This window comes from Cololabis saira, chromosome 12 (assembly GCF_033807715.1).
Source record: "Cololabis saira isolate AMF1-May2022 chromosome 12, fColSai1.1, whole genome shotgun sequence".
Taxonomy (NCBI): domain Eukaryota; kingdom Metazoa; phylum Chordata; class Actinopteri; order Beloniformes; family Belonidae; genus Cololabis; species Cololabis saira.
In genome coordinates this window covers 6,412,891-6,425,452 of record NC_084598.1, presented here as the reverse complement: position 1 = coordinate 6,425,452, position 12,562 = coordinate 6,412,891, and the positions used below count along the sequence as shown (strand labels likewise).

The 12,562-nt window shown below is 42.0% G+C and overlaps 1 protein-coding gene across 2 annotated transcripts in view; it reads left to right on the top strand.

The window, feature by feature from the left end:
• The first annotated feature begins 390 nt into the window (after positions 1–390).
• kdm5bb (lysine demethylase 5Bb) overlaps positions 391–12,562 on the top strand; it is a 28,481-nt gene continuing 16,309 nt past the window's right edge. Inside the window, exons 1-9 of one of the 2 annotated variants that reach the window (XM_061735290.1) lie at positions 391–757; positions 2,481–2,558; positions 3,019–3,141; positions 3,214–3,384; positions 3,779–3,835; positions 4,817–4,954; positions 7,488–7,581; positions 7,915–8,039; positions 8,544–8,702. In XM_061735290.1, coding sequence (XP_061591274.1) covers positions 569–757; positions 2,481–2,558; positions 3,019–3,141; positions 3,214–3,384; positions 3,779–3,835; positions 4,817–4,954; positions 7,488–7,581; positions 7,915–8,039; positions 8,544–8,702 — 1,134 coding nt within the window. In that variant the 5' untranslated portion in view covers positions 391–568. Of the gene's footprint in view, positions 758–2,480; positions 2,559–3,018; positions 3,142–3,213; positions 3,385–3,778; positions 3,836–4,816; positions 4,955–7,487; positions 7,582–7,914; positions 8,040–8,543; positions 8,727–12,562 lie in introns of both variants that reach the window. The other variant, XM_061735289.1, reaches the window with a different exon arrangement.

The following is a 12,562-nucleotide window of genomic DNA, read 5'->3' as shown; positions in this document are numbered from 1 at the left end:
ATATATATATATATATATATATATATATATATATATATTACAGTTAATATATATATATATATATATATATATATATATATATATATATATATATATATATATATATATATATATATATATATATATACCATAGGTTTTTACCAACATGGTATTAACCATTAATATATATGCAGACAAGGTGGAAAGTAAAAAAAAAAAGTATTTCTGAGCCTGTATACTACAACAGTATAATAAAGTCCTGTAATGATGGCTTTTAGTTTTGGTGTCCACCCCAAGAATTTAATTGAATCTGGCCCCCCCTAGGAAACAGTTTTGGATGCGCCCCTGCTCTCATAACACGACTAGCATGGTGTCTAGTTTTTCCGGCGGACGTGCTCGCTGCCTTGGAACAGTCTCTCCACTGAGTGTGTGCGTGTGTGTGTGTGTTATGTGTGTAATCTGCCTCATCTCGTGTTGATGTCGCCGCGCTAGACGCCGAATACACGGGCTGAAACAGGCAATAGTGAACAAAACCCCGACCGGGAACCCAGGCCGGGCAGGACCGCAGCTCGGAGCTTCGAGGGCCGACATGTCCGCCGCTGCGAGCGTCCCGCGGGCCGAGGCTCCGAGGCGGCCTCGGCCGGACGAGTTCCAGCCTCCCCCGGAGTGCCCGGTGTTCGAGCCCAGCTGGGAAGAGTTCCGCGACCCCTATGCGTTCATCAACAAGATCCGTCCCATCGCGGAGAAGACGGGGATCTGCAAGGTCCGGCCCCCGCCGGTGAGTGCAGGGGAGCGGGGCTGAGCAGCCCCGGGCCCCGGGCCCCGGGCCGGGAGCACCGGGGAGGAGGACCGGGTTTAAAGGGACGCAGCAACATGGCGGAGCAGCCGCGCTCCTTTGTGCTGCTGCAGCCGGCGGAGCCGCGCGGTGCCGGGGCCGCCCGGGCCCCGGGGGCCCCGGGGCAGCGCGGCTCCGCCGGCTCTGGGCCGGGCGGTGGTCGGGTGTGAGGCCGGGGGAGGTCGTGTTTGGGCCGGGTAGAGAGCAGCAGCTCCCCGCTGTCAATGTGGCCGACAGGTCTGACACGAGCTGATGCGGAAGACGCTGGTGGAACCAGAACTAGAACCATCATTACAGGATTATTACACTGGTGTAGGAGACAGGAGCAGTAATACTTTTACTTTATAACTTGTCTGCACATATATTAATGGTTTATACCTTTATATTATATTATATTATATTATATTATATTATATTATATTAAAAAAAAAATATATATATATTTATATATATATATATATATATATATATATATATATATATATATATATATATATATATATATAATATATATATGCATTTTTAATATATATCATATATATTTTAATATATCATATATTTATTTTATTAATACATACATATACATTACATATAATACAGATATATTTATATATATATATACATATATAATTTTTATTTATATATATATATATATATATATATATATCCTCGGACGTGGAGAAGGTAGCAATGAATACACGGTGTAAATGACCCTAACTGGATGGTTTTAATTGTAATATTATATCTTCTGAGTGTCCTGAAGCTGCCATGAATCCGGATCATTAGTCTTTAGGTCCTGGATCAGTGCCCCCCCCATCACTTTCTTTGGCCACTTCAGAAAGTGAGCACCTTGAAGAAAAAAGGCATTTATTTCACGAGCCACTGTCAACCATGTTCATGATATTTCAAATTAATTGGAATTGTCAAATAATCTGGCCAATAATAGAATAAAAAAGTGTAAGCGGGGGTAAAAAAAACTGTTATTCCTAAATAACAAGTCATGACCTTTTTGCATGTGAGGCTTAAACCGCCATGTTACACAACCTTTACACTTATCACAGTGCAAGCTGTATGAAAATGAGCCAGTGTTCATGTAGAAGCCTGTGTTGAAGGGTGTTGTCCTCCATGTTGGCTTTGTGGTAAGCTGGGATAGTGAATGAGTCTTCCATCTGGCCATTTTGTGTGCCAGTGGGGGATGTTGGCCACGGACTCAAAACAAGAACTTGGGGGGCCCGGTTCGTCTGTTAGGGTGTTTTTATTGTTGGTACAAGCCTTTGTTTTTGTATTGACATGGTTAATGATTGGTGCTATGAGCTGCAAACTGAAAAAGAGCATTGTGCTCTTGAAATATACTTCAGCAGGGTTTGCTTTTCTGCTGAACTAGATCCTAAAATTAGTTTACAAGTTGGAGAAATTATGTTTTCTGTATCTTTCCAACCTGTCTGTTGTAATTTTAGCTTAATCATCATGGCTGAAGAATTGGAATCCCTTCATAATTTGATGAAACCCCTTAAAATGTTTAGCCCTAAGTGGAAAAGAATTATAGACTAATCATACTATTCAGACATTTCAGCACTAGAATGTAAATAATAAAAACTTGCTACATGAATCAGAGGACTTGTCGTGTTGACCTTCATGTCCCATTATGTGTAACGTTGCTGTTTAGGATTGGCAGCCTCCATTTGCCTGCGACGTTGACAAACTTCACTTTGTTCCTCGGATCCAGAGGCTCAATGAACTGGAGGTAAGTTTTGTTAATGAGATTATGCCAAAGGTTCTTAATTATTAGATGTTTGTTCATCAAAAACAGTTTTCCTTTTCTTCATTACTGTAGCTGGAAAGGCCTGTGGCTGCATTACAGGCTATTAGGAAACAGTGGAGGGTTATTAATGCACTGTAACAGTGTTATGTAACGAAGAAATGGTTTGGTACAATTAATTAGAGTTGTTTCTTTTCTTTTTTTAAGAAAATTATTTAAAATTGTATAATAAGAAGTATTTCCATTTTAGTTTTTCAAAAAAAAATAGATTACAACCTGATATTTGGGGGGATGTATATCAAATGATACGTTTAGAGTATTTTTATTTTTCATTTTTCCTTTGCAACTGTCTGCTAAATGCCTTGAATATTCTCCTCTCAGTTGGTTTACTCAAACGTCCCTCAGTTGTAGGTCACTGTTGTCAGCGCTGCCATCTTTCTTTCAGGCGCAGACCAGAGTCAAGCTCAACTTCTTGGACCAGATTGCCAAATTTTGGGATTTGCAGGGATGTCCCCTGAAGATTCCTCATGTGGAGAGGAAGATTTTGGATTTATATAGGCTAAATAAGGTGGGTCATTGAATTCAGCGGGCATTATCCATAAGATAAACAAACCATTGAAATACCTCCCTGTTGTTTCAGCTTGTAGCAGATGATGGTGGATTTGATCTCGTATGTCAAGAGCGGCGATGGACCAAGATTGCACAACAAATGGGCTTTGCTCCCGGCAAAGCCGTGGGCTCACACCTGCGAGGGCATTATGAGCGAATCCTCTACCCCTACAATCTGTTTCAGAGTGGAGCTAACCTGCTGGTAAGTTGACCGCATGTATCCGTATCTTTTCTGTGTGTGCTGCTCATCTGCACCTGCTTTCAATTAATACAGTCCATTAATGGCACTTTAAAAATGAAAAACAAGTCCTTTTCATGACCCATGCATGTTCTGTGATGGATGACCGTTTTTATTTGATTTGTATTTTGCCATTTAATTTAGACATCAGTTGAGAAATTCTGAAGTTATTTTAAAGTTAAATTTGTTGTCTGAGTAAATATCCAAGTATCCATTTTCTTATGGTGCCTTGCGTCATTTAATCGCATTTCAACTTTCATACGGGAGAGCTTATCCAAGATCATTGAATTGGTTGTGTGTGGCCTCTTGGACGGGTCATTCTAAATAGTTTAATTACTAAAGCTCTCTCTTGCCTCAGGCACCAGATCTGGCTTCCAAACTGATGCGTTTGGAGGCTGATCCTGAACTTGAAAAGGTACGTTTGTGTCATTAAGAAGCCCTTGTCCCCCATGATTAACAAAATGCATGCCTATCTGTGGCGTCATATTATGGTGTACTTTCAGCTTAATGGAGTTATATTTGCAGGTATAAAACTGGGACTTTAACCCGTCTTAGAACAGGGTTTTTTCATATTGTTTCCATTGATTCAACTTATCCTAATCTTTATGCTGGTATCTACAGTCAGCTTGTTACTGACAGAAATGCTGAACAGAAGTTTTTGGTCTTTGGGACAGGAATCAATTAGATGAAAGGCTGATTTTATTTAATGTATTTTTTTCACTTGAAACTAAAGAGTAGAAACACCTGGCTGGAATATTTCACAGTTATGGAGCACAGTCTAAGCTCTGCTAAGGCAGCCTGGTGTCAAAATGATCAGTTTATAGAATAAAATCTGATTTGTTTTGCTCTCAAACTGCTCCTGGACTTTTGAACATTTTATTCTTTGACAATTTACAACAGTTAATGTGACTTCTTGCTTGGTTGAGCACAGCACATCTCACCACATGATCCTTTTACATGTAGATATTTCAGCAGAACATTCATTCAGAGGTGACTGGTTATCTGTGCACCACCACCTCGGCTGAAGCCTGTCCCTCTCATTGATCTAGCCTATTTTTTGCTGCTTGTTTGAGGTGACAGTCTGTAACTAACCACATCCTGCCCGGGACTTTTTGTCTTAGAGCTGAAATGCCAGCTACTTTGTGTTAGAGTATATTCCTATATTTCAGCTACCTCTGGTAAAAAAAAAAAGTCATGCCTTTTAAAACATATGCCATGGTACTTTTCCAATATTCTGTTTATAAAGCACTTTATTTCAGATCTGTTTGGGACCTTGAATTAAATATTCAATTTCTTTGATCATCTTGATCACTGTGACTGTGTTTGCAGATATTTCCAGTAAGGCTTTATAACAACCAGAAAATTGAGCTTTTAACCGGCTCACTGTTTCCCTCAGTGTGTCCAGACGCCCGTCCAGCCGGAGGAGAGTGAAGACAACAAGGAGCAGAAGCTGCAGGACCAGGCTCAGAATCAGCCTGCGCAGACGCCAGAGACCTGCCCGAGTGCCCGCAGAGCCAAACGCATGAAGTGTGAGGTGAGAGCTGCAGGCGCCTGGCCACACACAGACTGCGTTTACATGCACTCAATAACCCTTTTAAAACCCGAATATGAGAATTACTCCTTTTAAAACCCGAATATTGGGTCATGTAAACGCCAAACGGAATATCCCCATCAAACGGAACAGGAATTTGTTTTCTGCGCATGTTCTGTTCGCAAGGAATCCTGGGGCCTCATGTACTAAGAGTGCGTGGATTTCAACTTGAATTCGTGCGTGGAATTAACAAGACCGCAAAAATTCATATGTACAAAGCTGTGCGTTCGCCCAAATCCACGCAGGTTTCTCTGTACATCCCAATCAGCGTGGATTTGAGCGCACATGCGGGAGCACAACACTCCGCCTTGTCTCCTCCCTCAAATATATGTTTGAATATGATATGAAGATAATTATCCATTAAAAACCGCTCATCCTAACAAGAAAATGCTCTGAGCTGGAATAAATAATTCATTTTGGGGCATTTCTTCCGATTTCAGCTGGTGTGGGACTCCAGTCCTCGAGGGCCGGTGTCCCTGCAGGTTTTAGATGTTTCCCTGCTTCATTGCACCATGATACAAGTGACTGTGTCATCAACAGAACTATCCAGACTTTGATGGCAAGTTGTTGACGATGATTAATTAGAATCAGGTGTGTTAAAGCAGTGACACATCTAAAACATGCAGGACACCGGCCCTTCTGGGATTCAGTTTGACACCTAAATTATGGTGTTCTTTGCGTTGCGTTCGGTGAAGAGTTGTGGTTTTATTATGATCGTACGGGTTTGTTAATGTTTATGGGCAGCGTTAGTGCATCATTACACTCTGCTTTTCTTGTTTGTATTTTAAGAACCGACACCAGAATTTTTGGTGGATGAAAAACGGCTCCTCGTTCTGCTTTATTGTCATGCATATTATACTAACGGATTAAGACCAATGTACACGTTTATTGAGTCTTACACATTATGGATGTCCGCGATCACCTCTCTCATAAGTATAACAATGTGAACAATAAACATTTATATTTAAAACATGAAGCATCACGATCTGATTCCTCTGCTGCAGAAATAAAGACAATTTGTGCCGACGGGATTATCGAGGTGCAAACGTGAAATAAAGAGCAAAGTTGCTGTAACTCGGAGTGTTTCATCCGCAGGAGGAGAGACAGGTGTCGTGCCAAAAAGTGATTGAAGGCCAAATACAGTTAATGAAAGGTTGTTTCTGCCTAAATATGACTTGATCTCATTCTTGAGCTTCATAATCTGAAAATCTGACGTTTTAGCGCTCTCCTCAACGGGCTGCTGTGCGCGCTCCCGCGGCCACAAATCAGAAGAAATCAGATTCTGGCAGGCAATCACTTTTTGGCACAACACCGGTTTTTGCTTCAAAATTAATTTTAATGTATTTCTGTCCAGACACAGTTATGGGATGTTTAGGGTCTGGCTTTTATCTCCAGTACTCCTCCCATACGGTCGTCATGGTGACAGAGATGTCCGACCTGCAGCTCCAGCTGAAGCATCATGTTGGTCTGAACCGGAGCAGCTGGTCCAGTTCAGGGCAGCGATCCAGAAGATCCTCTTGGTACCCAAACCAGCTGATGGTCCAGTCTTAGTCCTGGACCAGCAGATCAGTTTGGTGCCTGAGGACTCGCTCCTGATCCTGCATCAGCAGGTTCCTCTAACGGAGCCAAAGCTCCATCGGGATTTGCAGGTTCCATCGTTGAGCTCCTTTAGTTGTTTGTTCAGATCATGTGGTTGATTGTGAGATTGTTGCATCTCCACTCTTGTGTAATTTATCTGGTGATGTCAGGACTGTCGTGTCCTTCACGTGGTCGTGAACTTATTGTTGACGTTATGTTTCCTCATATTCTGCACTTCACTGCATCACCAGTGAGTGTCGCCAACGGACAAAACCTCAGAAAAGTGCGTACAAAAGCCTTAATGTGTGAGTGACGGACCGCAGCTTTCTACGTTCACGTCATTCTTTGTACATCCGACCGTGAGCGTTGAAAGTGGCGTACGCACGTTTTTTGTGCGCCGCACTCTTAGTACATAAGGCCCCAGGTCTTTTGAGTCCAGGAAGTTCTTATAAACACGGAGAAACCAAGACCAGGAGGAGACTAATCACTTCATAAATGTAATGAAGGATATGAACATTTTGGCATTTGTAGACGGTAGAAAGTACCGGGATAGAAGATTTAAAAGAAGGCGAGCGAAAAGTTGCGCCAAGCAGCATTTGTTTTGAATTTGGATACAGGAAGAGGAAGCGGAAATGACGCTAATTACGTCATCATGTTCTCCGCGCGTTGCTGGTTTGATCGGGATATCCCGAATGATTAATTACCATGTATACAGGGATAACCCTGTTAGCTCACGCATGTAAATGGAATATTCCGAATGTTTCAGTAACCGGAATATTAGAAATAACCTGAATTTTGACTGCATGTAAACGTAGTCACTGTCACTCACATCACAGTTTTCACAATATTTGTTGTTTTTTTCAGTTGCCACCAGCTTTATTTCTCATTATTTCTGCAGGCCACCTGTGTGAAGATCGAGCCAGGTGAGGCGGGGGACAACAGACCCAATCTGAGACGTAGGATGGGCTCCTTCGTAGCCAAGCCGGAGCCAGGTCAGACAAACAGTTACTCTAATCACATTTACAGCATGTTTGATGAGATTTCACCATCCCTATTCACATCCAGAAGCATGATTTAAACATTCATGATAGGTTGCAGCTCATTACAATACTGTTTTTGTTGTTGTTCAGCTGTCGGCACATGTTTTGGGTTAGAAAAACCCCTTTTTTATTAAGAAATTTGATGTCGCAGCAGATGTCAATTTTCTTGTGCATATGTGACGCTGAGGGTGAATGTGTCCTTCACCACATTATTTTTTTTTCCTAGCATAAGAAGTTGTAAGTTATTGTCTGATACTGATAATATTATTTCCTGTTGTTTTGCAGAAAAAGAGATTCCTATTCCAGTGAAACAGGAACCAGCTGAAAGTAAGGAACCAATCATTGAAGCTGACAAGTCAAAGGCACGGTACAAGAAGATGATTCCTTCTCTTCTTCCTCCTCCAAATCCAGTAAGTATAAGCACTATGGTTCTTCTTCTTCTCAGCTAAAACTGGTTGTAGGAAATATAACACGTTTTGTTTAAAATGATTAAAGTTGCAGATTTTGTGTTTCATCTGAAATCCAAACTGAACTGAAGCCTCTTATCAAAGCTCCGGAGCAGAAAACATACGCTCATTGTCAGCAAAGATTTATACTTAATTGTGCCTCACCTCAAAAAAACTGGGCACCCTAAACCACACCAAACTAAATTTTAAGTGGTATAATAATGCAAAATGAATATATAGATAATTAAAATGCAAAAAATGCTGATTGGAGTGAAAAAGTGCCACAAAAAAGTAAAACCAAACACAAAGTCTCCGAGATATGAAATTTCTCCGAATATATTCAACGTTCTTAGTACATTTGTTGGCTCCGTATAAAACAACTGATTTTACTGGATTTCAACATGTTTATTTCTTCCCTTTTTTGTCACTTGTCTTCCCTCTCATGAAATCTGTCCCGTTGTCGTGCAGGTGGATCTGGTTGTGTGTCTGGTGTGTGGGAGTGGGGGAGATGAAGACCGTCTGTTGCTGTGTGACGGCTGTGACGACAGCTACCACACTTTCTGTCTGATCCCTCCTCTGCATGACGTCCCCAAAGGAGACTGGAGGTGCCCCAAATGTCTGGCTCAGGTGATGATAAACAGCAAACTCATGGTGTGTGCCCAACCGACTTACTAACGTTCTTTGCAAACAATGTGACCTGATCCACACCGAGATTATCACAATCGGATAGGACTCAATAGGACCAGGTGTTTTCAGCTCATGCAACATGATCATTTCTTAGTAGGTTTAAACAAGACAGAGCCTGAAAATAAGGGAAAATTGTCCAAAACCTTTACTATTTCTAACTTCAGCCCCCTGCTTGTGGTGGGCAGACTCACATGTTTATCAGGCCTTAAGGGGCCGGTCTCAGCAACAACTATAACCGTAACTAGTCAGAACTCCGTCCATCCCTCCGTTTTCTTCCGCTCATCCAAGGTCGGGTGGCGGGGGCAGTAGCCTAAGCCTCCCCGGCCACTTCGTCCAGCTAATCTCCCTCATCTGGGGGGGTCCCGGGCCGTTCCCAGGCCAGCCGGGAGACATTGACTACGTTTACATGCAGTCAAAATTCGGGTTATTGCTAATATTCCGTTTACTGAAACATTGGTAATATTCCGTTTACATGGTAATTAATCATTCGGGATATCTGGATCAAACCAGCGACGCGCGGAGAACGTGATGACGCAATTAGCGTCATTTCCGCTTCCTCTTCCTGTATCCAAATTCAAAACAAATGCTGCTTCGCGCAACTTTTCGCTCACCTTCTTTTAAATCTCGCTATCCCCGTACTTTCTACCGTCTACAGATGTAGAAATGTTCATATCCTTCATTACATTTATGAAGTGATTATTCTCCTCCTCACTCCAAAAGTGTGGCGTGGTCTTGCGTTTCGCCGTGTTTAGAAGTACGTTCTGGACTCAAAAGACCAAGATTCCTTGTGAACAGAGCATGTGCAGAAAACACATTCATGTTCCGTTTGATGGGGATATTCCGTTAGCGTTTACATGACCCAATATTCGGGTTTTAAAAGGAGTAACCCAGGGCTCATATTCAGGTTTTTAGAAACCGGAATATGAGCAAATTCGTGTTATTCAAAGGGGTTATTGGTGTTTACATGGCCGTGCAAATTCGGGTTATTGCCAATATTCGGGTTTTAAAAGGGTTATTGACTGCATGTAAACACAATCATAGTCTCTCCAGCGTGTCCTGGGTCTTCCCCGGGTCTCGTCTTCACCAGAGGCTCAAGATTCTCACCCTATTAGAGGGGGAGACCCGACACCCTGCAGGGGAGGCTTATTTCCGCCGCTTGTTTTGATCTTGTTCTCTCGGTCACGACCCACAGCTCGTCACCATGGGTAAGGCTGGGAATGTAGACCGACTGGTAAATCGAGTGTCGCCTTTTGGCTCAGCTCCTTCACCAGCATGACAGACGGTGGCAGAGCCACCATCACGGTTTAAGCCGCACCGATCCACCGAACAGTCTCCCGCTCCATTATTCACTCATCATGACATGAGGCCCCAAGATACTTAAATCCATCCACTTGGAGCAGTATCTGATTCCCGACCCGGAGAGGGCACTCCACTCTCGTAACTCTTACAACACTGATAGTAGTAAACACTGTCATTGGGTTCACTTTCAATCAGCCAATCAAGATACTTTGTAAAAGTTAAGGCTGAATTATGGTTCTGCGTCAAAACGACGCCGTGTCTACGGCGTGTGGTTTTTGTACACGCAGAGGACACGCCGTCACATGCGCCGTCTCTGACGTGCACCTCCTGAAAATTGTAACTACGCGTCGAGGAGACGCCGACCACACGCAGACCGAGAGGGCTGTGATTGGTTCGTTTGAAAGCGAAGCATTTCCGGTTTCCGGTTTGAATCAGTAGTGAACTTCCAGGGCTCTTTTCTTCGTTTATATGTGATTTTTTTTGTTTTTGTTTTTTGCACAATAGTTGTCCTTATTTCTTTGATTTACTGTGACCGGAAAAAGTCGGATAAACCATTCAGGAAAAGATCGCTAACTAGTGGCCGCGGGGGGTACTGCACCGCGACCAAATGGAGAGACGGAGAAGTCCGAAGGATTCGTGACGACGTCACGGGTGCGCCGTGTGCTCTGCGTGTGTGTGACGCAGAAGCATACCCGCACCTTTACACACAAAAAAGTGATTATTTAAATGAGACCAGATTGTGCACGATGGATATTATTGTAAATCAAAAAGTCTGTATTTATTATCGTCTACTTTTACCTTACATTTCTCTTTATAATAAAGAGACATACAGGATCTTATTTTACAGCATTTCATCTTTTGAAACGATTCTGTTAGTTACAGGAAACACACAAAACAGAATTATGGAGTCATAAAACAATATGTTTTCATGATGACAGCCGAGTTAAAAACATGACCATTCTTTATGTGTAAACAGGCGAATATAAAAAGCGCAGGTTTAGAGTACAATTCAAGAAGTACAATTAAAGATAAAAACAAATGGTTACAGGAGCAGAAGCTGAGATAGTTGACCTCCTGAACTGAATTCACACAAGTTAAGGGAGAGACTGGTGCAGAGGCAATTTTCATTTGATTTAGCATTTTTGCCACCAACAGACAAGTTCACATAGCTGTTTTAATTTAGTTATGGAGGCTTTACCCTGCTGCTGCACTGCATATTAAAAGCAGTAGTCCCACCTCAGCCAGTGTTTTGAAGTTAGGGAGCATATCGCCTCAGGAAGTGAGCAGAAGTTTTTAATCATTCTCTTCAGAGTCGGCACACGGCTTCAGTTAATACAGCTACAAACCACTGATAAGGCCCGCAATCTGAGGGCAGGCATGGACCCGAACCTTCAGAGACACATTAATACAATTACAAAGTCGGACTTCTATCGCCAGAAGAACATCTCCAGGATTAAAGGACTAATGTCTCAGCAGGATCTAAAACTCACCCATGGATTTATCCTCAGTCAACCTGATTACTGCAACAGTTCTCACTAGATCTAAGAAAGTGGACCACATCACTCCAGTTCTGAGGTCCTTACACTGGCTCCCTTTACCTCAGAGAAGAGACTTTCAGTTAGTTTTATTAGTTTATAAATCACAGAATAGTTTGGGACCAAAATACATCATTGTTGTTGTCATAGCAACCATCCAGACCTCTCAGGTCCTCTGGTTCAGGTCTGCTCTGTGTCCTGCATTCAGCTTCTACGCTCCACAGATGTTCCTGCAGTTTTCTGGAAGTTTGCTCCAGAAAACTGCAGGAAGCTGAAACCCTCAATTCCTTTAAATCAAGATTGAATTTAACTGTAAACAATGTAAATTTAAAAACAATGTTAATTTCAGTCCTACTTGAATTGCCTTGTTGCTGAAACGTGCATCATTAACCTCGCCTTGCCTAGTTAGAATTCTAGTCAAGAACATTTTTCTTAACTCATTGGATGTTTGTATGTTTAACTTAAAATAAGACAAATTTGACTAGATTTTGAAATATTTAGCACACAACACACACTTTCTCAATGTGTGATTACTGACAGTATTGCTGTAGATTACATGATGTTACAGGACATTGTTTCCTCGTTGTAATCCGTCAAAATGACAGACTGCTTTCAGATTATTTTATTCCTTAAAATAAAAAATACATGATGCAAATATATGAATTAAACACAGATACAAAGCCAAGCAGTCTTAGGCTCTGGCTCTGAAGTTTCTCCTGTTTGACGGTTGCCAGGATATCGTCAAACTGCTACTGACTCATGCAAAAATATGAATGTGACCACAGTTTGTGGATTTTTATAAATCCACAAGCTGTGGCTTCCTTTATATTTCTCTGCACGACATACAGGAGTCACAGCAAGTCACCAGAGTTGATTTTGGATACAGCCTGAGGGTGCAGCATGTCCTTTGTGATGCAGAACATCATCACTCAACAGTGTGGACACTCACATCATTATTGTTATCAT